General features: G+C 45.9%; 1 protein-coding gene across 4 annotated transcripts in view; it reads left to right on the top strand.

Annotated features, from left to right (window-relative positions):
• Positions 1 to 25,762, top strand: part of WDR45B (WD repeat domain 45B) — a 523,690-nt gene that overhangs the window by 356,822 nt on the left and 141,106 nt on the right. For all 4 annotated transcript variants that reach the window (XM_086930594.1, XM_086930595.1, XM_086930596.1 and 1 more), the window contains one exon: positions 16,397 to 16,587. In XM_086930594.1, coding sequence (XP_086786720.1) covers positions 16,397 to 16,587 — 191 coding nt within the window. The remainder of the gene's footprint in view (positions 1 to 16,396; positions 16,588 to 25,762) is intronic.

The following is a 25,762-nucleotide window of genomic DNA, read 5'->3' as shown; positions in this document are numbered from 1 at the left end:
AGCGTTTAATATATCCCAGGAAAGAAAGTACAATCTGACATCAGCTCGTGTCCATATGTCCCCTAAGGAATCAAGCCTCGAAAAGAGTACTTCCATTGATTTTACCTGGTTTGCGATGATATATTTCCTGTTTAATATTTCCAACTTCTGTTGTAAATAAAAAAAGGGGGGCGGCGTCTCTATTCCAGTTCAGTAATACGATAACCTATGATGGGAAAAGAAGGTGGGGATAAGCGATCATTCCTATCGTTCTCTCTGTTGTCATTGCTTCTACCCACTATCCGTAGTGTTACCGACCCTAGTATCGATCGTGTCTTTACCTGTTTCTCTTTCGAGGTTCGCAGACCAAGAAGCGGTAGTTAAATAAGCTCACTGCTTGGACCCGCGGGATTCCTCCACTTCTAATACAGTTATCTCGATCCTAGAGGGTCTTTGATGGTTATATGTGGAAGAGGTGTGGCGCAGCGGCCAGGGCGACTGGTGCTGGACGCTAGGGATCTTGGTTCGATCCCCGACACCTGCGGCAGGGGTCTGCCCAGCAACTTGTGACTCTGGGCAATAGCTTTCTTAATCTTCCCAACGGCCCCCAGCAAACCTACGGGTAGCTGTGCTTTTTACAAATACAGGATTATTATATTAGTATTATTATTATATAAGTCCTCATTCCTTGTTGTGGCTCGGTAGATCTTAGAAAAATGGGATACCCATGCTTCGCTAGAAATTGTGCAGCTTATAGAAGTTAGTGTGAGGCCCGCAGATCTCATATCCTTCACTGCCTGCCAAAAACCATTCCCATTGTTAAGTTTGGCGGCACACGCAAGGTTATCCCATCTCTCTTTTAAAACAACGTCTTTCCTTTGTTTCGTGATAAGCTTATATTGATGTCTCAGGGATTTTACAAGTGCGGGTCCCTTGAATCCATCACAAGGGCCTTGTGAAGGTCTCTGTTGGCTCTAGAGCAAGCACTATTAAACCAGCGTGTGCCCTGATTAGGCTCAATTATTGGTCTTGATAACATTTGTTTAATGCCCCCACACAGTTGGACAAAGGCATCGACTACCACAGGATTATAGTCACCTGGTGACAGACAACTGTCAATGAGTGTTAGATGAGTTTTTATCATTCTGGGAAATAGGTCGTTATTATCAACACCTCGCCAGGCCAATCTTAAGTTATCGGTTGCGGGCACTAAATTACTGGCCCCACATTCTTTCCCAAATGTTGGCCTAGGGGCGACTCTTAATGTTGGGGCAATAGGATTATGATCACCCAGGAACGTTCGTATGACCACAGCTCTTAGCAAACAATCTTCCAGTAGGGCGGATATAAATACATAATCAATAGTAGAGGCGCAACCTCGCCCTCTATATGTTGATACCAGATGACTATCTTTATGGTGTACAGCCGCAAGTTCTATTACATTTATTAAATTGTAATTGGACAAGTGCCCCCCTATTACACAGGCGTTTATCTGTGGAGGATTTCTTATCTAGCATGTTGTTTACTTTATTCGATAAAAAATGTCATCATAAAAGTGTACAATTTATACAGTACATTAAAAAAAGGAAAAAATAAAAGAGCAGGGGCCCACCAATCTTGTATAAACATACATCATCCCATACTACTCGATTTTGTTTTAAAATTACTAAGATGTAAATGTCCAGCACATTAAAAAGATAAAAAAATGCAAGGACCCACCAATCCTATGTAAACCTACAACGTCACATACTACTCAATTTATACAATTACAAAAATATACAATAAACCGTTATCATAAGAACCATTAAAAGACACATCCTGCCATGCGGCCAACTGGCGGTTAGATAGGGTGGGGGGTGGACTTGGACCTCCTTGTACGTGTCTGCCACGCACTACCCAAATATTTGACTACCCCACACACCATAGCAATGGAGGGCGTATCAGTGCAGAGGACTTGTAGGGCCATTTTGTGACATCTAAGGCCCAACCCCTTACATAGTGGTTTTAACCATATCTTCCTGGCAACCCTGAATGCCGGGCAGGCAAAAAAGAAATGAGCCACAGACTCGTTGTGGGCTGCACAACCGGGACAGGCTTTTTGTAGAACACCTGAATCTTTCCACCCAGAAGAAAGTTAATTCACTGGTAGGGTCCCAAGCCTCAGTTTTAGGTAAAGTGATCTGTCCAGTGGTTTCTCTATATAATCTAGGAAGGGTTCGAGTTTTCTTGTCCATGTGATCTCAAGGAAACGCTGGGAGAGAGACCCCCCTTCACTTCTGCGTATGGCCATCTCCTGTACCCAGTCCCAATAGAGCTTCTTGATCACTACCTTGGGAGGCGGTGTTTGGCTCAACCATGCTTCACTTAAGCCCAGTTGCACAACCAGCTGTCTCAGGTTGCACAACCACTTAATCTTATTGCCTGTGTTGAGGAGAATAAGTTCATCTAGAACTGCAGCATAATTATGGAGCTCCTGGGTCCTTCTCAGACGCACCCAAAAGAGTAGTGGGCACAGACGCACTATATCTTTTATGGGGCGCCTGCCTAGGTCTAGCCGTAATTGAATTAATGGGGTGGAGACTGGGAGGGCCACCAGATCTCTCATGAACTTATTTTCAGACGTGTCTAACTCTGTTATGTTCTCAAACCCCCACAACTCAGAACCATATTGTTGTGTCTTGTAAAGCGCACTGCTACCCGGAGGCCTCGTAGCGCTATAGACCGCTGGGGAACCCGTCCTGGCTTTCCCTGTGAGATAGTCCCTCCTGGGGGTCTCGAAGGTGAAACCAGGCATCCCCGGCGTTTGTGTGGGGCCGTTGTGGAGATGAGGCAAGCTAATGCCCAGAGTTGCCGAGTGTGATCCCTGGTCGGAGTAGGCACCGATGCGAGAATTATCAGTCCGCTGATCCTGGTCCAAGACCCTGCCGCGTCGGGAATCGAACCCTGGTCCCGGGCCGTTCTCTGCACTCGGGTCTGCCGCCTCTAACCAGTGAGCCACACCTCTCCACCTCTCCATATAATGCTGCTGGCAATACTTGACCATGATAAATTGCAAGAGCCGGTGCCACAGGTTTACTAAGCGACTCCCGCTGTTCCCTTAGAACCATCCCTGAGACTCTTTTGTGGTTTAATAACATTTTGGCCAAGTGGTCTTTCCATTTCATCCGGCTGTTTACCCTTACACCCAAATAGTCAAAGAAATCGACCAACTCCAAGGGGACGCAGTTAAGCGAAACATTATTCCTGAATCTCTTGGTAGGGGAAATGGCCATAAGCTTTGTTTTAGAGGTATTTATAGTGAGGCCTCTATCAATGCAAAACACACTAAAGCAGTCCAGGAATTTTTGAAGGCCTGTGGGTGTTTTAGAGATCAAGATGGTGTCATCCGCGAAGAGTAGAGTTGGTGTTTTTCCCCCGCCAGGGATGGCGCATCTGCCGCTTCCTCCCTCAGATGATCCACCACTCCATTCACAAAGAGGGAGAATAGGGTTGGTGCCATAACACATCCCTGGCAGACTCCACTCTTCACGGGCACCCTTTATGTCAGTTGTCCCTGGGTGCCCCATCTGGTCCTCGCATAATTCCCCTCGTGTAACTTCACTATAAGACCCAAACGTGACCCTGGGAAGCCCATCTTTCCCAAGATATCCCACAGCCTTGCACGAAGGACCAGTTCGAACGCTGTCTTAAGATCTATGAACGCCAGATAGAGGCTACCCTTGTTGATGGTCACGGCTTTCCAATAGATCGAAAAAAAACGGAAGACCTGGTCCATCGTGCCCACCTTCTGGCGAAACCCTGCTTGGAAGTGAGCGAGAACATGCTCCTCTTCCATCCAGACACCCACCCTGGAAATGATGACCATCTTCTGGATCACATCAATCAGACTGATCGGTCTGTAATTGGCAGGGTCATCTCTTGCGCCCTTTTTGTACACTGTTACCACCTCTGCTCCCTTCCATGAATCGGGCACAGGATAACCCTTAGAGATCAAATTCAATATTCGGGCAATTAGTTTGCCCCAGGCATCAGGGTCATTCAAAAGAAGGTCCCCTGGTATTCCGTCCGGGCCAGCTGCCTTCCTAGGGGTCAGATGTCTAATGGCCACTCTTACTTCGGGGGGCAGAAATGGTACTTCGAGCTCCGCCAGGGTTTGGGTCCTGAACTCTGAATCTGCGAGAGGCGAATCTAAAACTTCTCTCCCGTCATACAACGCAGAGAAGTGGGAATGCTATTGTTGTTCCGTTATGTGGTTTGCGATAGATGGTACACTTTGCTGCCTAGCCTTGTTAATCAGATCCCAGAAAAACATGGCATTCTTCATGTTGGCAGCGGATTTAAGATCCTGCCAATGTTGTTCCTCCCACTCGCGTTTAGCCAGCACTATCCCCCTTGCATAATCCTTCCTAGCCGCTCTAACTAGTGAGGGATTCTTTTTAAGCAAGGCGACAGTTAACTCCTTCCGTTTCGCCTTGCACTGGTCTGAATACCATGGATTACTGGAGGTGGCCGGTTTAATGTTCCCTCTACCCGTTTTGCCCTGGACTAGGAAGTATTGTCCTACCTCCTCTATCGTATTCTTGTAAGCCAAGGCAAAAGGCGGCCCCTGGTAACAGCCATTTCTCAGATTGAGGTCTTCCAACTCTGCTGTCAGTTCTACTACATGCGCCCTAATCCTCTCAAGATTCCCTTCCTGTAGTTGGGCTTTATCCCATTTCAACCTACGGTTACCATTGCAAGGGACAACCTCGCTAGTTATCTTCAAGGGGGCTTTGTTCCCACTTCCCTTTGATTTGCCCCACCTTATCTTCATACATAGGGGGTTATGGTCGCTGTCCTGGGAAGGTATGACCTCCATATCTATTAGGTCGCACCACAGTGTGACATCCAGTAGGATGTAGTCAATTCTCGACGGGCCGTTGAGCCTATTAAAGGTCATTGCTCCATCACGGTCAGAGATTGTCCTACCATTTAATGCTCTTAGATTAAATTCCATGGTCAGGGCATTGATCTGTATTGCCCTAGCTGACCATTTTCTAATTGGAGCTAGTGAGAGGGCTGGGATAGACCATCTAGAGTCCTCCTCCTCTATACCCAGGGGATCGTCCCTAGATAGGGGTTCGAATGTACAATTAAAATCCTCTCCCACTACAATTTTAGAAGTTGTGGGACAGTTGGCTAATATCTGTTCTAGGATCGCAAATGTATCTGAGGTTGTGTCCCCGGAGTCCCTCTAGAATAGATATTAGGAAGGTCTATCCTACTCCCCTTACTGTGTCCTGGGAAGGAGATATGTAAGATATCTCTGGTCATTGTTTCGTGGCTAGTAATGTCTCAGTTCAATCCAATTTTTACCCAGATGTGGAGTCCACCCGCCGGTCTACCCTTGCCACAGCTTGATGCGGGCATGAAGAAGGTAGCATAACCGGATTTGTGCACTGGGAGCAGACTCCAGGTTTCTTGGAACATGCATACATCGAACTTTTCGATGAACACATTCCATTCTGGTAAAAGCAACTTTTTTTGCAACCCTGCCACGTTCCAAGATAACAAACGAATAACCCTGTGGCCTATAACAGACAAGTCCGAGATGATTCCATTATTCCCGCTCTGCTCGCAGGAATCAGGCTCACTAGTATCTTCTAAAGAACTAACTAATTCCAGGGGTAAATTGATATCACCGATACCCCTCGGGATCTTTGTTTGTGGGGTAGCAACAGCCCCGCAGCTATCATAGAAATGGGGAGCTATAGGGTCCACTTTCCCAGTCGCATAGTTGGTCGCAGCTATAGGGATTGTGTTCCCCCTGTTTAAAAGAATTGGTGGTAGTTCATGTCAATCCACCATGTCCAGGCAGCTAAACCTATTCATAATCGGGAACCCCCCCCCAATTGTCCCTAAAAACTGGCTCTGTGGGAGGGTACTCCCCCCAAGGCTCCTGATTCCAACCCCAATCACGATGCCCTACACTATGCCAGTTGCTGTTAACTCTAGGGTCCCGAGTGGGCCCACTCATTGTTATTACTTGAGGTCCTGACATTAAAATCACCACGTAGATAGATACCAGCTAGCTTGTCAAAGAGCCTTTGTCTTTGTAAATTTGAAATTATATTAAACAGATTAGTAAAATTTGCATTTGGGACGGTGTGAAAATCATTGTTGTAGAAATTGATCAATCAAATATATACACCCCTACTATAAATTAGCGCCTGAAAATTGTCATTGTTAAGACCTTAGCACTACCCCCTGCAGAAATTTTGATCCAAATAGAAAGACCGCCTGATGGGCGGCCAAACTTGGGAATAGGGGCAGTTATATTGTAACATTCGAACCCTTCTTGATGTAATTCTCGTGTTGCCCAAGTTTCTTGCAACATAAGGATGTCCTATGTTTGAACTATTTTTGTCCATTCATCCAATTAAATTTTAGATGCCAAACCGGCAATATTCCAACTAAGAATATTTAAATTAAGTTCATTCTCAGCATTCTCAACAATGGGTTGTTGATCTTGACCTGGACATACAGGCGTTGCTGGAAGGGAAGTAGTGGTATCCGATAGTAATGAAGGCACCAGTCAATCCTGGTTATCAAGTCCGGACAGTGTAGAAAACCTGTTATGAGTGGTCAATTGAGGTGCCTCATGAATTACCATATCTGACACCGGCTTATAAAAATAACCCAGTGGGAGTGACCAAATAAGTGTAGGATTCGCTATGTTAGGCTCCTTCATGGTTGATAATAATCTTTTTACCAAGGCTAGTTTTCTAAAATTAATAACTATGCAGTCACCCCTGATGTTCTTTTGGGAGATACCTACCCACCCTATCCTCCGTACCATGATTATATCATTAATATTTGCTGCCCGCAGCCCTTTGTTTCTCAAGCCAGTCAGCACATTTCTTGTGCAACTGCACCCAAGATTCTATTTGATCATTTCTGAGTGTAGGTACTCCTGCTAAAACCAATATATATGGACAAGCTGCCGGAGGAGGTGGAGGACTTCCCAGCTGCCCTCTATCCTTTTTCTACTCGAGCAATTAGGGACTCCGCCACTATGTATGTTGTGCGTACTATGTGGGCTACCCCTCAAATCCCCCAAATTTACTCGCACTACGGTATTCACTGGGGCGTTATTTGAGGCTTATGGCCCACATAATGAAATAGCAGGTGAGCAATTAATTTGCCCAGTGCTGGTTTGAGTACCATGGGCAGCAATAGATTTAAATTAAAATATTCCTTAACTTATGACATGCATCACAGGTTCCTGAAGATGCATTAGCTATTATTACTGGTGTCTGTGATTGCAGGCTAATGGTGGGTGCCCCAATAGGATTAGATTAGAATTCATCCCATTTTGTAAACTAACTTTAGGGATGGTTGTTTGGGAATTTAACTTATTTGTCAATGTTTCCAAATGATCTAAGCATCGCCAGAGAGCGGAGAAGTTCTTATCCACTATGTCTTTAAGGCGCTCACATACAGTGTCCATAATGGAGTTAATTAAAACATCACCTAATCCGCAACCCTTGGGAGAAACCACGGCGGCATCACTTTGTGTGCAGATGGAGCAGGTTGTAGTCTTAGTTTGTGTTTGATCCGCTATTAAGTTAGCAGCGATGTCATTGGAAGGGTTTGCAGACCCCTGAATCCATGTACTAATAGCGGTGCGGGCATGAGTTACCCTTTTCCGTTTTGCCCCAGTTGATGTTCCTGTGGCCATTACAAGGTGCCGCCAATACATCCTCATTATTATGGTCACTGGATCTTATTAGTGGCTGAGTGCTGGGCATGATAGTCTGTGTGTGGGGTACTGTAGTATGACCAACAGTATCGTCTGAGGCTTCCCCGGCAATTAGACTGCATTGTGGTACCACCAATCCCAATGACATACGCCTCTCAGTTAATTCTATTTTGTTAGCAACTATGTTAACTGCTCTCTCCAACATGCTATTGATACTTGTCGTAGTCCGTGGGTTTAGGCTTGATACTCCATTACTTTTCCCCATATCTCTGTATGTGGCAAAACTTTTACTTAAAAGCAGACTCAATAGGTTTTGGCTCACCTTAATCTATTTAGGATTGCAATTGGATGAGGAATGGCCCGGCCTCTTTTGGGCTCCGACGGGCGCAGACTGGCCAGCCTTTGGCCCGGGCACGCCCGTGCTGCAGGAGCCCTTGCGGTGTTTTAAGCGCCTCCAGGCACGTCAGTGGCCTTCACGGCGTGCGTGCCGCTAGGACCCCTGCTAGCTGTAGTCCGACCCCGCTGACCAATCAGCTGTATGCGCTGTGGGGGGGCTCAAGGTATGCAGCAGTCCCACAAGGACCCCCTGGACACTGTTCTCAGTGAATTCCTAGGGCAGGGACAATAATGTGTGAACAAAAACCCTAGGCAGTCAACAATATGGCAAACAAGTAATATAAAATGACAGCAAAAAATTCATACATAAAAAAGTAAATTAAAATTGATCATAACTTTAATAGAAACAGGTAAAAATCATACATGTAAATGGCATAACCATCACCGTACGATATTAACATTACAATTAAAAAACATATATTTTCATACATTATATTATTATACAAAGTACACCTATACAGAATAATATCACTGGTTTCTATAAGAGATCACACTGTGGCGAGTGAAACTCGACGCGCGTTTCGGCGCAACAACGCCTTCTTCAGGAGCCACAAAATGATAGTGAAATTATTATAAGAAGATTTGACAAAAACTGTATGCTGGAAGCAAACAATCAGTTCTTGGGCACTCGAAAATAGATAAATGGCCACAACAGTTGTTTTCCTGTTTGTATCTATGGCCACGAGGTTTCAGACGGTTGATATGATAAAAAGTATCCACAGGTACTGAAGTATATTATATTTGGAGTTCTTAAATCGTAGAGCCGTCTATTTATTCCGACTAAGTGTTGATAACATAAGATGCTCCGTTGGTGCCTTATAGTGTTTCTTTGTAGGAGCCTCCTTAAAACAGGGTAACTTTGAAACCCGAATGAAAGCAGGATAATGCTCTCAAACGCCCGACGTTGCAGCGTGCAGGTCCGCCGCACAACCGGAGGAGCGGACAAATAGTCAAGCATCTCCTTAACCCGGCGTGGCGGGCGTGATATGGCAGGAGACAGGCAAAACAGACGGACAGGCAAGTATTTTCTAGTTGATTTGAGCTGGAAGAGTTGTTGCCGGTGGTGCTTGCTTTTGTGAGATTAAACTTCTTTTTCTCTACAAATTTGCTTGCGATCTCTACTTAACAGTTACTGCTTTGGTCAGAGAGATCGTTTTGTTCTTTTCACTTCTTAAGCTACAACCCTAATATAGCACAGTGAGCTATGAACGGTCAACAAAGAGCGGCAATCAAAACAAGCATTGGAAATGCAATAGGTCTCGCATTAGGAAAGTTTGAGCTATTGGTCTTATAAATGACATTTTTTTTATTTATGTGTTGTTTTTTAAAATAGCTAAATTAATAGCTTTGTCATTTACAATGCCAATAGTTATAATTTTCGCAAATGGGACACCTATAGCATTTGTAATGCAACATGTTTTGTATTTACGTGGCAGATGTATTGATATTACAAATAACAATGGCTTTTAATTTCTTTAAATAATTAATACTTAAATAATTTATTTAATTTGTAATGGCAATAGCTTAAACTTTTGTAAATAACTTTTGTGAAGATTATGTTCAGTGTTTTTTATTGCAACGAAAATCCAAGAACAGAAGTGAAATATTAACTTTTTTTGTGATTTGTACGACCTTAATCAGATTTGACAGCTTGACGTTCCAATCACTGCATTTTTCAGTCGTGACCATTAAACTCACTAAACCATCCTTCCACCTTACTGTGTTTATAGTACCCATTGGGAATACGCCCATATTTCTGCTGAAATCTCTGTTGATTCACATGAAGTGAATGTAAGCTATGCTTCAGGCATTCTTCTGGAAACACAGTCAGGTCCTAAAAACAGATTTCCAGTGCCTGTGATGTAAACCTTTCCTATTTATGTCAGAACTATCTGAACATCGTCCATATACCAGTAAAGTGCGGAGCCCATTGAGTTGCTAAAGTTATTCTTTATTTATAAGATCCAGAAGCCTTTGTTTGTGTCCATTCTCATACTACTAACAAATGGCAGTATTCATTTGTCTGCAGGCACATATAGGCCCCTGTCAATAAAAAAAATGCTGGGAGACACATGTATAGTAAAACAAAAATGCAACTGCTGTTCATGGTAAGTGCTCTGATACTTTCGGGTCGAGTTCGCGCTATGTAACACTCCAAAACAACAAAGAAACAAATAATCTTGTATAACACTATATAAATAACACAAGATTACCAACATAATTTGTAAAGTGGCTGTATTTTTGTTGTAACATTGTATTAGATATATAAATTAACTGACATTTTTTTCATAATGTAAGAAAGTTATTTCGGAGCAGGTTTGTTTTCTGCTCAGGGGGATTGGGTAGGCGTGGGGAGGAGACGAGCGAAGGGGCTCGGGATTTAAAAAGTAAAACTTTGCATAGATTTCCAGTGCAAGCTGTAGGATGATTTTCAATGGTGTAAGCTGTGCACTTTACGTGTGTAATAAAGAAAGAATGCAGAGAATCTGCTGTGACTTCCGCCATAGGGGAGAGGTGGAGGGGTGGGAGGGGTCCGAATGGAGTAGAGAAGTTGTCGGGACCAACAGGAAAAGCGAAAGGAGGAGGGGAGGGGAAAAGAAGCTGCCAGGAATCCCATGAGTATTGAAGTAAAGCTGGGTCAAAAGCTGCCAGCCACGAGAGTTTGTGACCTGTAAAGGGCTGATCATAACTCTGACCTCAAGCGCATTACCAGCAAAGTAATTCAAGCAAGTACTGGCACTCTGAAATGCGTGACAAAATATTTTGAGGGACTGCGATAGCAATACCTAATATGTATCAGTTTAAAACCTGATGACTGAGCCTTGGCAAGGTTGCAGTCTTACTGGGTGCACTTACCGCTGTATCCTGCTCCACTCACGGATCCTCAACATGCCGTTATGGGTATGCTGAACTATAAGGAAGTGAAGCTTATTGTACTCCTTAAAGTGAACTGTGAGCAACAAGCGAGATGTGCAGGATAATTCAGTGCCAACTAAGAGCAGCGTGTTCTGCGGTGGTGGAGCTGCATTTCATTTTGCAGTAGCAGGAGGAATGTACACAAAGCAGCCATGCCCTTCCCCCTCAGCACCCGTGAGGAAAGACAATAATATAAAGCTCGGCGTCCCTGAAGCCGGCGCTGTGTTGTTACTATAAAATCCGCACAGTGTCCAAGTATATAAATAAACACATTTTGTACAATTTAAACACAAACAGGAGCGGAAACTCATATCATTGCCTGTTAATGCACCGCTAATGCTTTTTTTCTGGAATCCCGCATCGGAGCCATCCACAGCCCAGCCCAGTAAGCCTACGTGTAAGAGTTAGACAAAGAGCTCTAATTAATTAACAAACGAAAGTGCACACGATCTAGGAGCAGAAAGTCAGAAAGCAGTAAAACTGTATTATGAAGGGAAATACATGAATGTGCGTGAACACGAGCCAGAGTCAGACCCAAACAAAAACAAGATAATACAAGGTAGCCCTATTTTAAGAAAATATGTCAACTGTCAGCACGCTGCCACACCTGAATGCCCGGAAGACCATGTGATAAGGGCGGCTCGGACTCATGAATGTAAAGGACTGAGCATGCTCTATGTCAGCCTGCATACATGCGCGAAGTATACCTCACCCTCTAGCACCAGAGCGTTCCGTAGTGTCCTTGAGAAATGAAGCAGGATTCATTGGTTTCAGTTCCAACTGGAGTCATTTCACCAAATATCACTGAGCCTTGGCTGAGACTGCGGCTCTGGGATCCCCCCAGCCTCATAGCGACCGGAGAAGATCAGAAGCAGAGGTGGCGTAACTCGCTGCACAATACCGCACCGTTGTCTGAAGGTTAACAAAAAAAGTAAAATAAAGGGAAACACGGCCTGGCAGCCGTGAAACTACAGGGGGAGAGAGGGGAGGTGCTGGCGGCTGGGGAGGGGGAGGAGAAATGCGAGCCTGGCGGCCGTGAAACTGCAGGGAGAGAGAGGGGAGGTGCTGGCGGCAGGGGAGGGGGAGGAGAAATGCGAGCCTGGCTGTGTGCGGATAGAGAGAGGGGAGGTGCTGGCGGCACCAAGCTGGGGAACAGATGGCGAAGACTAGCGATTTGATGCTGTGCACGCGCATTTTAGGTCAATGCACTTGCGCATTGACCTAAAAGCGCACGGGCACAGCATCAAATCGCCAGTCTAGGTAAGGTCTGTTTAAGCCCCTATAGTCTCGCTCCGCTCAATGTGCATGTGCATTGAGAGGCGAGACCTAACAAGGCCTATGTCAGACTTTTTTTGTCCGCAGGCTTTCATTATCCTAATGTTAGTAAAAAGATTTGGTTAGGAATAGATTTTTATTAATAAAGGTAACCCCAAACACTGTTGTTTGAAAAACTGAGTCTCAGCTTCTTGAAACCAAGCACCAAGTGCCTACCACTATGGGTGACATGTGACTTGTACCCCCGTAGTCCTCATTGTTTTATGTAACATTTCGTATATAGTGATATACATAATTAGGATTCCGTAAAGTGCTCCAACAGCGTGCACTGTTATGAGTAGGGTTATTAAACAGATAAAAAATATGTGAGAGAGGGAACTGTTCGAAAGTTGTAATCAGGGAATCTGTGGAGAAGGTCATTGAGAGGGGGGACAATACACCAAATGTCAGTAATGCTAAAGCCGGACCTGGTGGTAGGCTGTTGTTTTTTCAGTAGAACAAGTTCGCCTATTTCGTTGTTGACAACACATTCATACACCAAAAAGTATACAAACTATGTTTTGACATAGGCAGGATGTTGAAGGCTGTAGTGTAATTAATGTAGTGGGTTTTCGTGTTGCTGTTAATTTTCAGGAAAGCACTAATCTGTGTTATCTACGTTTTTATGGCATGGTGCTACTACAATTATTGCCCATACTGAGGCTATTGTTCATAAAGTGTAGTTGTTGTATAGGCTACACCTTTTGGCTTGCCATTAGTGTTATTAGTAAAAGGGTTTGGTACTCGGACTCGCTGACTGTAAACAGAAACATTCACTGGAAGGTCACATTATGCAAAAGCCTACAGTGCTTTGATAGAAGAACCTTGACAAAAAATGTGTTAACACAGCCACAGAATGTGCTTGTGGCTGTGTGTGCACCTCTTCCCTGCAGGCCTGTTTCAAGTGCTATGTTACTGCCTCGTAAACTGGAGTATAAAAGGGGCATGAGTGGGCTCTATTGGGAGAGTAATCTGCATTTCTCCTACTTTTGTATAAACACGCTCACTTTAAAGCCACAGAAAGAAAAGTAAATACAAAGCTCCCTCGGAAGACAGAGCCTGACATTTGACCTTTGTGTTAAATGCACATCAAATGTGACAAGATAAGAATAAGATTTAAAGGCCTTTTTACAGAAAGTGAGATCTTGGCAGGGTACAGTAAACAAGGTTTGGGCAACGTAAGGGACAAAGTCAAACTGGGCAGCCTTAAACAAATAGAGCCAGGAAATAGAAAGCAATGAAATGTGAGTTACAAACCGCAAAACCAATGGTAAGCAGTGGACGAAATGAATTCTAGTGAAGCTCTCTGAATGTCCCAAGATATCTTCAGCAAATGAGTCTGCTATGCTTTCTGGAAGGCTTCGACCTAAAGATTATGGCTGATTTGGAGATTTTTTGTATTCTGTAATAGAAGCCAGGGGAACCTTTAGTGAATTGTGGCTTGTCTTGAACTAAGTAAATCAGGTAAGGTAAATTAACGTCCTTCCGACAGGTGGTTAGATTATGTCCATCATCCTGGCACCATATGCAGAAACGTTTCCATTTCATGAAATTGCATAGTCTTGTGGAGGGACTTTTCCCGCACTTACTGGGCCCATTGAAACCCCAACCATCATGTGAAGGAGGCAATTATATAGTAAAAGCAATCAACTGTGTGTGTGAAAGATTAACTGATTTAATTATAACATTGCTGGGGTAAATGTTGTTAATTGAGCAAATATGTTTTTTTATGGGTTGATGTTGCTGTTTATTAAAAAAATATTGTATAAACATCATAGGTTTCTAAGCATGCTGATAACTTGATATCCTGGAGGTAATTGCCTCTCATATAATACGGTCTCATTGTGATTTTTGTTTTCTGTGCTTGTGTTTATCATTTGATTGATATTATTGAAGACATGATGCAGCATTGCATGACTTATGTAATGTGCTAACTTGTAAAAGATGACATGGAAGAGGTGAGGATTAACTACCACTTTAACTGTTGTTTCTTATTTTTACAATTTTTTGTTGTAAAAGCTAGTCACCTTCTGTAATCCTTAACTAAAAAACACACACACTCTCACATTGATCCCCTTGAGTGAATGCCAAACAAACCATCTCGGGACCTTGTGTATGCGCTTCTAGTTGACTACAACCTCATCTGAAGTGAGCATACTGCGTAGTTTGTGTTGTGTACTATAGGAATTTCTTTTTTCATATTGTAATTCTTGTGTGCACACACTGAAAACACTTTATCATGCATCCTTCTATTTAGACACAGTCACAAGCTGACTAGGTTCTTCTCACCAGACGTTTATTTACAGTATTATGTCGAAGCATGACAAACGAAATGTAAGAAAAGCAACTGCAGCTCTCTGGAAAGGAGGATAAAGCATGCATTTGTAGTATACATACACACTCGTCCTAGTGGCACACACTTACTCTCTTCCTCCCATTGCATTCCGGACACAGCACCTACTCCCAGAAGTGTTCTATACATACTCAGAGTAGTAGAGCAGATAGCAGTGAGGGAGCAACTAATACTGTGGGCAAGTGTGGGGCAATTCCCCCTATTTCACTTTTGGGCCCACCTAATTATTGGGTTCTACCTACGTACCCAAATCAAGAAATACCAGATGTGTTGCAATGATTCTGGGCCAGTTTGAAAATATACCTCCCTATAAGAATCCAATGCCCCCATTGGGCTCAGTATCTCACATATGAGGTTTGTATCACTTCATAGTTATTCGCAGCATGCATCCCGCCTACTTCCTCCTTGGAACTGTGGGTCATGGTCTAGCAACTGCTGTCTGTCCTCCACATCACCTTACATGTTCTGAATATGGGTTGTTTGCCATATAGAGAAATCGTTATCCCATCAGCTCAATAAGGCCTAGTGTCTGTGCATCCAGCTATTTGTTAGGGCCCTTGGCTCCATCTTTCCTGTCAGGCTGGGGCCACGATTTACAAGAGATGGTATCCGGTCCATGCTTACCAGAGCATAGGCCTGATGGGGTTCTGTTGTCTGTGACTGGATCTCTGGTTTCTGGTTCCCGCAGATCGGTCACCCTGGGCTGGTGTTTATTCACTTCCTAGACATATGCTGTTTGAAGCAGCAGTCATGTGGACCTCTACATTCCTATTTAGTGTTCACGAACAACCTAGACATATATCTAAGGTAACTAATTGTAAAAAATATATTCCTCCTTGTGAAGTGCTCCGTTATCCCCACATGTAAATGAATGTATATTTGTGAGTATTCTCTGCACTTGGGTGATATGTCCTGTGTGTTATGTGACATTGACTGGTTTTTGGGAGTTCAGATTTACATTCTTGAGATCATCTTGAGAAGATACAGACATAGAAGAATTAGTGTCCACATAAGTTGGGGTGGATGGAACTCGCAGAGTTTACGCTGAGGAATTCTGTGAAGTTACATACAAATTCAGCAAGATTCCATGGCGTTCCGCGAGCAGCAGAATTTCAGCATGTCACACTGATTTTTAGCGCCTGTAGCTTGTTCTGTGCTGAATTTCAGCGTGAATGGCACCACGTGCCGCGCCAGAAGGCACTGCTTCTTTCTGCCGCTTGAGTAGATTTTTTTTTACTCGAGCAGCAGCATTATCAACGTGAACGGTAGTGACCTGCCACAACTGCCCTCGTTAAGAAATCACGTCAGGACTCGTCCTTGCGCTCAGTTTTTCTCGCTTGCACTCAGCGAGCCGTGCATGAGAAAAACTCTGCAGTTTGTGGAGTTTTTCTGGAACTCTGTGCTTCAGTCGGAGCGCAAAGTGGGCAAAACTCCGATAGAGGAGCGAAGTTTACCGCCCACCCCTAGTAATTCAATTTATTATGTGTAACAGGTTCCAATGAAGATGGACAGAAGTGGGCTATGACTGTAGACACATACACTTTTGTGAAAATCGCTAATTGTTCCATCTGTTGAATGGTCATTTAAGCAAAACTTTACATTCATTCTTCATATAATATATCTGATTTTGTGGCTTATCGGTAATATGTCTGTGGGAACATTATAACTTGCATTTTGTTCTTGTGTTTTGTTTTTAGGACTCTGCGTTCTGTGTCCTAACAGTAACAATTCCCTCCTTGCATTCCCTGGAACACATACTGGGCATGTACAGATAGTAGACCTGGCAAATACAGAAAAGCCACCTGTAGACATACCGGCGCACGAAGGGGTCTTAAGCTGTATTTCATTAAATTTACAAGGAACAAGAATTGCAACTGCATCTGAGAAAGTAAGATTTTCTAATTTCGTCAGTGTGCCAAATGTTTCTAAATGCTAGGATGATTCAGACAGCAAGCCACACTTGCACTCAGCGTTTAATTTGTGAACAATAAGTGCAAGAGCCCAAAGTTTTTCTTTGGTGCCCACCATCAGTCGGGGTGAATGACGGACTTCCCGAATATAAGATTGTCTAGTCTTGATATCACCTAATGCCATCCTAAACGTTTTGTTATCTCGCTGGTTCGTTTACATTCCTGCGATCTCCCTTCGTTACTGTTTTCTTATATTTCTTTTATCTCTCTTTTCTGCCTTTCCTGCCCTGGGTCAATGTCTGATAATAAAAAAAAAAAGTGGTGCCAACCACCGGCAGTAGTTAAGCACTTCTTACACTAAAAAGTATTTCATAGAATTGTATAAATTAGTCCTAACACCGAGCAGAGTACATCTATTTATGCCCTGCATGATTACCTGCTGTCCGTTCTTTGTGCCCTAAGAGCATATTAGACAGTTGAACTTTTTTAATGCTCTACTATTTGGGAAATGTATGTGGAAGCAGATTCAGCAACTCTAAAAAGGTAGGTTAAATCAATCTACATACGTTTTGTATCTTAACAGTTTGTGCATCTCCTCTCTGACTGTATTAGAAGTACACAAGGTTTTGTCCTAGGCTCATCATGATTTTCAAAGAACAAACCTATTTACATTTTCCGAGTTTTTATTTACAACTTGAAACACGTTTTCTGATGAAAACAGATTCTAAAGCTCTGTTCCCCCAAACCAAACGCACACCTGTCCCTATTTTTCAACATTATTAACATAGCATGGCCTCCATTCCTTTCTTTTTCTTTACATTTAGATGTAACAAAAGTATTTAGATGCTGGAGAAATGAGCTATGTCAGTGGCCTCTTAAGGATTTTTTGAGCCCTGGGCAAGATACTTTGGAGCCCTCTGTTAAGAACAGCTTGGCGTTTAGTATCAATTTTTAGGTGATCCAGACAGGCTGGTATGATGCCAAACAGTATTGAATTATATGTTACATTTCAAATCCGGGGATGGCATAAACATTTTTGCCCTTAAATTTAGATTTAGTTTAACTTTCTGCAAACCTTTCATATGGAATTTAAATTCTAATCAACCTATTCCTCCCTTTGTAGGTTAGACACTTACTTATAAGGGTGAATTGGCTGATGTGTAGAGGACTAATGCTTAATATTAAAAAAAGACTTATGCTCAAAGTCCTTGAACTTGTATGCAGATATTAATTCCTCTTCCCTATTATCATTCGTGTTGCAACAGTGGAAAAAAACCTTCTCTGGGGATTTTGAGCATGATATCTGGTGAGGTAGTGAGAGATAAGGCAGAAAGAGAGGTAAGTTAGAAATCGAAAAAGGCAGGGAGAGGTTGAAGTAAACAGCTATTCCGTGTATCGAGTTAATAAGAAATACTGAGGTATACAAGGTAAGATAAAGGCAAAGGCGGCAGAGAGAAAGTGAGATAGGGTGAATAGCAGGAAGAAAAAATGTCGTACAGGGTGTTGAGAGGAGAAGTAGGGAGATAGGTGAGGAAGAGAAAGTGAGGCGAAGTTGATACAGAAGCAGAGCTAGAGATGATGTGGAAGGAAGTAGAAATGGAATTAGAAACAGATTAGGTATTAAAATGTAGGTAGACAGATCAGTATAAAGATAGGGAAGTAGTAGGGCTTAGTTGAAATGGTGAAGTGTGTGCTGAAAGGGATGTGTGAGAAAGACAGGGGAGGGGTAAAAGATATGGGTAGGAAAATAGGAAGTGAGAAAGGAGTAAAGTAGTGAGAGATGAAGTAGATTGAATAAAAGTAGAACAGATGGGTTGAGGTAGCAAACGTAGGTAGTGGTGGTGTAGAGATAGACTAAGTAGACGGAGAGATTAGAGGTAGAGACATGAATAAATTAGAGAAGTGAGAGGGAGAGTGGCGAGGTAGAGAAAGAGCTAATAGAGAGGCAAGAAGGGGAAGGTAATAGAGCGGTGGAAGTGGCAAGGTAAAGAGTGAGGCCACTCATGCCCGCATTTGCTTCTGGACTTCATGCCCAGGGCCTCAGGACGCGGTCTTTGGTCCTCACTGCACGTGTGCAACCAGTAAGCGCTACTAAGCACGTTCTGCCGTCCTGCCTCGTGGGAGGCTACTCACGCCCAATTGTCTCTGGACTATAATGCCCAGCTTCCCGTGGCCCTAGGAGGCGGTCTCTGGTGCCCACTGCACCTGTGTAACCAACAAGCACTATACAGGCCTTTCTGCTGTCCGACTGTGCGAGAAGCGTGTAGGCATCGCTTGGGCCAAGGGCAGGCCCATATTTGACCGGAGAGGCTGGGCTTGGTCTGGTCCCTTGGCTCATCACACCAGACGGTACAGTTTTTATGGTGGCCTTTATTCTTTATATCATCATTGCTTGTGTCCACTTGGTGATTTTGTTGATTGTTTGATATCGTGGGCTCTTGCATTGCATTTATGCCACTTGCCTACTGTCGATTGATCTAACCATCATGTGGAAAAAGAAGGCCATTGGTCCCGGTTCTGCTATTACCCCACTCTCTTAAAACTACTTTCATTGATTGCATGCTGGAGCAGGCAATCAGCATTGTTAGTGGAGAGATTCCGCTCTCTGATCGAAGGTTGTTCCTAAGCACTAGTGATGGTGGCAATAAGAACTGTAGTGCTAGACCCAGTTAGTCTAGTCCTATTTTGGTGAATTGTTTATCTGGTGGATTTGTGGGTGCGCCTGGCATTTCACCATGTGTGTCCCCATTATACCAGAATCCCTTGAAGTCGCCAAGCCACTCTTCTTTAAAAGCAGCAGCACAACTAATAAAGTCTAAACAGGGGACTTGCAAACAGTGCTGTGATTACATCATCCTCGATCCGGCTCCTCAGTCAATTCCCTCTCAGACCGATGGGTCAAGGTCTCATGTTCTCCCCCATTGTATTTCTCCTTCAAGGGTAGGGACTCCTCAGCATGTGGCTAGCGATTATCTGTCTCTCCAATTGGAAAACTTTTTTGTTCAGCTTAAGACCTGGCTTAATTTGAAACTCTCCACCCCCCCACCCCTGTTATCACGTCTGGACGCCATGAAATCTAAAATAGCTTTGGCCCTGGTGGGCTCTTACTCATCAGCCCCTGCCTTTGGAGATAACGTCAATCATCCACTTGTTTCAGGACACATAAATAAATGCAAGTTTGTTCCACAGCGAGGCTCCTGTCTTGGTATCCAACAGTGAGGCACCCAAGGGTTCAGCTCCAGTCAGAAACTCTCCATGTGAGGAGCGTGTCAGTCAAAACCACCTGAAGAGCAGGCCAATTGGGGCTACCCGACTGGATACGTGCTCTAGCGTTGTGACAGCCACAAGTTTGAGGCACTCTGGTGTGGCTTTTCTGGCTTCTAAGTTGGCTAAGGACCCCTTATGGCGTAAGTAGGGGCCCAACAAATTTGTAGTAAATCTATCACCTGCAGCGTGTCCTTACGTGACCGTAGTCTTTGGGGTCCCTCCTTTGAGTAAGGCCCAGTCTGAATCTTATGGGGAACTATACAATAAAATATTAGACTGGTTAGTTTGGCATAAAAGGTTCTGTAGTAGGGGATCTCTGTGTATAGTCATAATCTAGTGAATAGTCCCGCCCATGTGCGTGGACCCCAGCAATCAAAAATAATCTCTTAAGTTGTCAAATCATGCAGACCCTGCAAGACACTTAAGAGAGAATTTAAAGACAAATAATGCAGCCTATATCCACAGGCTACACTGTCCAGTACTTCAACTAGAATTTCCACCAAACAACACCACACAAAACCCAGCCTGCAGTTTCTATCATAGAGAAACTTGCCTCCACCAGTAAAAGACTCTGGAATGATAGAGAGGAAGGTATGGACAGACAAGCCCCATAGGCTGCCATTATGTGGCTTAAATAGGATACTGTGCCTTTAAGAGAACTTTCCAGAACTTTCTCCCAGTATCCCAGAATGCATAGCAGGTCCCTCTTTCTTTCAGTTCTTTTTTCCGGCTCCTGCTAACAGGACCCTGGCATTGTTTCAAGGGTTTATTGGATTTTTGTCACTTTTCTGTATAAAAGTGTTTGAGTTTAGCTTTCTTGGTGCTTTTCTTCTCCCCTGTGTGTTGGTTCAGGCGTTTTAGGGCTCTAAAATGCCTGGTCTTTTTGACAAGTGCCCAGCATGTGGAAGGAAGAAGGCCAAGAGGGTTCCACACGACGTCTGCATTGTATGTCTCCCTGAAGAACATGTCCCTGAAGACTGTGCCATCTGCCAGCAGTTCTCAGCAAGGACCTTGAGGGACAGGCTGAAGATTAGGCTTCAAGGCCTTGAAGAGAGACGTCTGCAGGCTGCAGGTGGGTCTGGGCAGGCTGGGAAGGTTCCCTCTGCCTCTGCTGAGGCCTCTGGGGGGATCCCCAGAGGCAGGAAGACCAGCAAACGGCCCCGGTCTCCGTCGACGTCGAATGCATCGACGACGACGTCGAGAGGGATGACGGCGGTGTGTTCCCCGTCTCCCCGGGGCTCCGGGTCGAGACTGCGTGACGATTCGACGTCGAAGGGCCTGGAGAGGCCACCGTCGAAACCACCGTCGTCGTCATCGTCAACGTCGGAGTCGACCTATCGACGTCGAAGACGGAGCGACAAGCATCGGCGCTCGCCGTCGAGGCGACACCGCCGATCGCCGTCGAGACAACGGTCGACGTTGAGGGGCTCCTCGACGTCGAGGACCTCAAGAAGGAGGAATCGTTGCTCGTCGTCGAAAACGGAACGTTCGACGTCGTGGAGGCGGCGTACGGCGTCACGACAGAAGAGGTCGACGTCGCGGAGGCGGCGTTAGACGTCGTGGAAGAAGAGATCGACGTCGCGGAGGGGGCGATCGACGCCGGAGTCGCGGAGGCGACGTTCGATGCCGGAAAAGCGACGCTCAGCGTCGAGATAGAAGAGATCGGCGTCTAGGAGTCGCTCCACCTCTCCTAAACGGCGCAAGACGAGTTCTGGCCCCAGAAGTCAGACTGGATCTAGTGGAGGATGCAAGAGGAAGCGATCGCCTGCTGAAGGGGCTGGATCTCAGCCCCCTTCGCCGAAGGGGTCACCGGGCTCGGTGTACTCGTTGGTATACACGCCATCTCAGCCTAGGTCGCCACCTCCGCCTGTACCTAAGGAGGACCCTCCCTCCAACCCTCCACTTCCGCCAGGCAGACCACTGCCACCGCTTCCGCCGCATGGGCCTGCCCCTCGGTCGGTGATACCTCCGGTCCCTCCGCCGAGGTCCACGTCATTACCTCCTCTGCCGCGCCTCCTAAGGGGACACTGAAACCTAGACCCCAGGAGGAACCGAGGAAGACTCCCCCACGGAAACCTGTGGAGCGGCCACGGGCTGGCAGATCACGCTCTCGCTCTAGGAGGAAGGAGCGTTCGAGCCACAGATCGTCCACGCGGTCGAGACACCGCCATAGGAGGCACAGATCTCGCTCTCACACGAGGTCCTCAGGAACCAGGGACTACTCTCCGACCTTGTCGGGATCACCGGACACGAGGGTGTCTCCGATTGATGACCTGGTAGCGTTCCATGATGTTCTTTTGAGAGGCGCTGCAAAGTTGGGCATATCTTTGACGGTGCCTACGCCTAAGACATCAGTCATTTTCGAGACATTACATCAAAAACGCCTGTCTCGTCCTCTGCTGCCGGGCCTGGAGGAACCGGCCATGGCCCTTTTCCTCACCCCTGCGGTGACGAAGGCGGCTTCGTCGAGATTGATGAAAAAGTACCGGGCTCCCGATTCGGACCCGACCTTTCTATGGGCGGAATCTCCTCCGTATTCTGTGATTGTGACGGCGGCCCGCAAACAACATGCCACCACCCCGTCATCCACGGTTCCCCCGGATAAGGAGTCTAGATGGATGGATTCTGCAGGGAGGAAAGTATGTGGAACATCGGCGACCTCTATGAAGGCTGCGAGTGCCACGGCTTTGTTGGGGCGCTACGACTGCGCCCTCTGGGACTCCCTCCAGCAGTTTGCGGAACACTTGCCTCGCGAGAAGCGGGAGTACTTCCAGGAAGTGCTGAATGAAGGGATGCTGGTGGCGAATGAGATTATCAGCGCTGCAGCAGACTCATCCCTATTAGCGGCACATGGTTTTTGCCATGAGGTTAACCAGCGACGTCACGCCTGGCTCCGCCTTACGTCACTGAAACCGGACGCACAGCAGAGGGTAGCCAACCTTCCATTCTCGGGCGAGACCCTCTTTGGGAAACATGCGGATGACGAGATGGCCCGCATGAATGCGGAGGCCGAAACGCTCACAGCTGTGGGTCTGGAGAAGCCTAAAGAAATGAAGAAATCGTACCGCCCATTCCAACGGCGGTTCGGTGGGCAAGGCAGAGGACATTGCCAGGCTTCGGGACAGTCGCAACAACAACAACAGTTCCGTAAGCCATTCCAGAAACGCCAGAAGGGCAGAGGAGGCCAGCAGTCGGCTCCAGCGACCAAGGGCCAGGCCGGGTCTAAGCCCTAGGAACCTACTTCCCCCGGATCTGTTACCCACTCCGGTAGGGGGAAGCATTCAATTTTTTCTGGCAGAGTGGAGAAAAATTACTCAGGACAAGTTTGTGCTGAATATTGTTTGCAATGGATACAGTATTCGGTTCACCAGCCCGCCTCCAGCGATTCCACCGGTCAGCTCGCAGTTTCAGCTGCGCGAGCTTCAGGCGGAAGCGGATATCCTGTTAAGGAAAAGGGCGATAGAAGATGTACCTCTGTCTCAGAGAGGAAGAGGTCTGTACTCCCGGTTCTTCCTGGTTCGCAAGAAGGACAAGAACGAGTTCAGGCCCATTCTGGACTTGCGACAGGCAAACAAATGGATTCGCAGGGAAAAGTTCCGCATGCTGTCGTTGCATCAGATTTATCCTCAGTTGCAACAGGGAGACTGGCTATGTGCTATAGAACTACAGGATGCGTACTTCCATGTGCCCATTGCACACAAACACAAACACAGGAAGTTCCTGCGGTTCCAAGTCGGCGCCAATCATTATCAATACACAGTACTCCCATTCAGACTAAAGTCTGGGCCGAGAACATTCTCGAAGTGCATGGCGGTGGTAGCAGCGCACCTATGGAAGAACAAGGTGTTTGTGTACCCGTACCTGGACGATTGGTTGATCAAGGCATCCTCCTTCTCGGAAGCGCGAGCACACTTCCAGAAGACGTGCGTTCTCTTGAACAAGCTGGGGTTGCACATCAACATGTCCAAGTCTGTCCCGACTCCGGTCCAATGCATACAGTACTTGGGAGCCTCCATCAATACGCTGTCAGCAAGCGTGTCTCCTTCGGAAGAGCGACGATTATCTCTCCTTCGGAAGGCTCAGGCTCTTATGACAACTCCATCTACAACAGTGAGGACGGCGTCTTCTCTACTGGGATCGATGGCCTCTTGTATCTTCCTGACGCCACACGCACGGCTGCACATGAGACCGCTGCAGGAGTGCTTGGAAGATCAGTGGGATCAGAGGAAAGGATCTTGGGACGACAAGATACGACTGTCTCTGCATGCTCTTCAGTCTCTGAAGTGGTGGTGTTCAGCGGAGAATCTCCTCAGAGGGGTTCCCTTTCACAAGGACATTCCCTCGCAGACTGTCGTGACGGATGCTTCTCTCCTGGGGTGTGGAGCGCACTCCGGGAACCTACAGATTCAAGGAACTTGGTCACCGATGGAGGCCACATATCACATCAATTTCCTGGAACTCAGAGCTGTTCACTTGGCACTGAAGGCCTTTCTTCCTTCCTTCCAGACCAACTCTCTGCTTGTACAGACGGACAATACCACCACAATGTATTATCCTCAACAAGCAGGGGGGCTCGAGATCGCGCACTCTGTCGCAGGAGGCGCAAGCGATCTGGCACTGGCTCCTAGCCAGAGGACTGACAATAGCGGCTACCCATCTGCTAGGTGTGCAGAATGTTCAGGCAGACGCGCTGAGCAGACTGGTTCAGGAAAACCACGAATGGGTCATAAACGACGAAGTACTAGGAGAAGTCTTCGCAAGGTGGGGAACTCCAGACGTAGATTTGTTCGCCACCGCCGAAAACAGCAAATGCAGACACTTCGCCTCCAGGTACTACCAGTGGGGGACGCTGGGGAACGCGTTATGGATCAACTGGTCGAACAGCTTTCTGTACGCTTTTCCTCCCATTCCCCTGATTCCGGCGGTGCTCATCAAGCTGGCCCGGTCCAGGGCTCGGATGATACTCATTGCCCCGGAATGGCCCAGACAGTGGTGGTTCACGGACCTGCTTCACCGGTCTCTCCTTCCTCACATTCGCCTTCTCACGAAGTTCTGGGGACGGATGTTACACCCCAACCTCTCGTCTTTGAGTTTGGCGGCATGGCTCCTGAGATAGTGCAATATGGCCATCTGAATCTGCCTGAGGATTGCATGTACATACTGAAGGAGTCTAAGAGACCTTCCACTCGGACTTCCTATAGTTACAAGTGGAAGAGGTTCTGTATCTGGTGCCAGTCTAAGAACCATAACCCGACGACGTGTAAGGAAGATGTCATCCTTCTTTACCTTCTACATTTGGCGCAGTCTGAACTTAATGTTCATTCCATTAAGGTTCATCTCGCTGCATTGACTGCCTACAGGAAATGCCCTTCACAGACTTCCTTTTTCCAGATCCCTGTGATCAAAGATTTTCTGGAAGGATTGAAGAAAGTATTCCTTCCTGTCAGGCTTCCTTCGCCTTCATGGGAACTGAATGTGGTGCTGTCCAGGTTGATGAAGGAGCCTTTTGAACCTATTCATAAGGCTTCGGTGCAGCACCTGTCCTGGAAGGCGGCGTTCCTCGTGGGCATTACATCGGCCCTCAGGGTGAGTGAAATTCAGGCGTTGTGTTGCCAAGAACCTTATACTGTATTTCATGCTGCTAAGGTTGTTATGCGTACTCACCCTAAATTTCTTCCCAAGGTTATTTCTGATTTTCATGTCAACCAGACCATAACTTTGCCTACGTTTTTTCAGAATCCTTCATCTCCAGCGGAAAGGTCTCTCCATTCCCTGGATGTTAGGAGGGTGTTGAAATTTTATCTGGATAAAACCAAAGATATTCGTAGGTCTGACCAGTTGTTTATTAATTATGGATCAGTCAGGACGGGTCTTGCTACCTCTAAG

The sequence above is a fragment of the Lissotriton vulgaris genome, chromosome 7 (assembly GCF_964263255.1).
Source record: "Lissotriton vulgaris chromosome 7, aLisVul1.2, whole genome shotgun sequence".
Lineage (NCBI taxonomy): Eukaryota > Metazoa > Chordata > Amphibia > Caudata > Salamandridae > Lissotriton > Lissotriton vulgaris.
The sequence above is the reverse complement of the archived record's forward strand: the minus strand, read 5'-3'. Positions and strand labels throughout refer to the sequence as shown.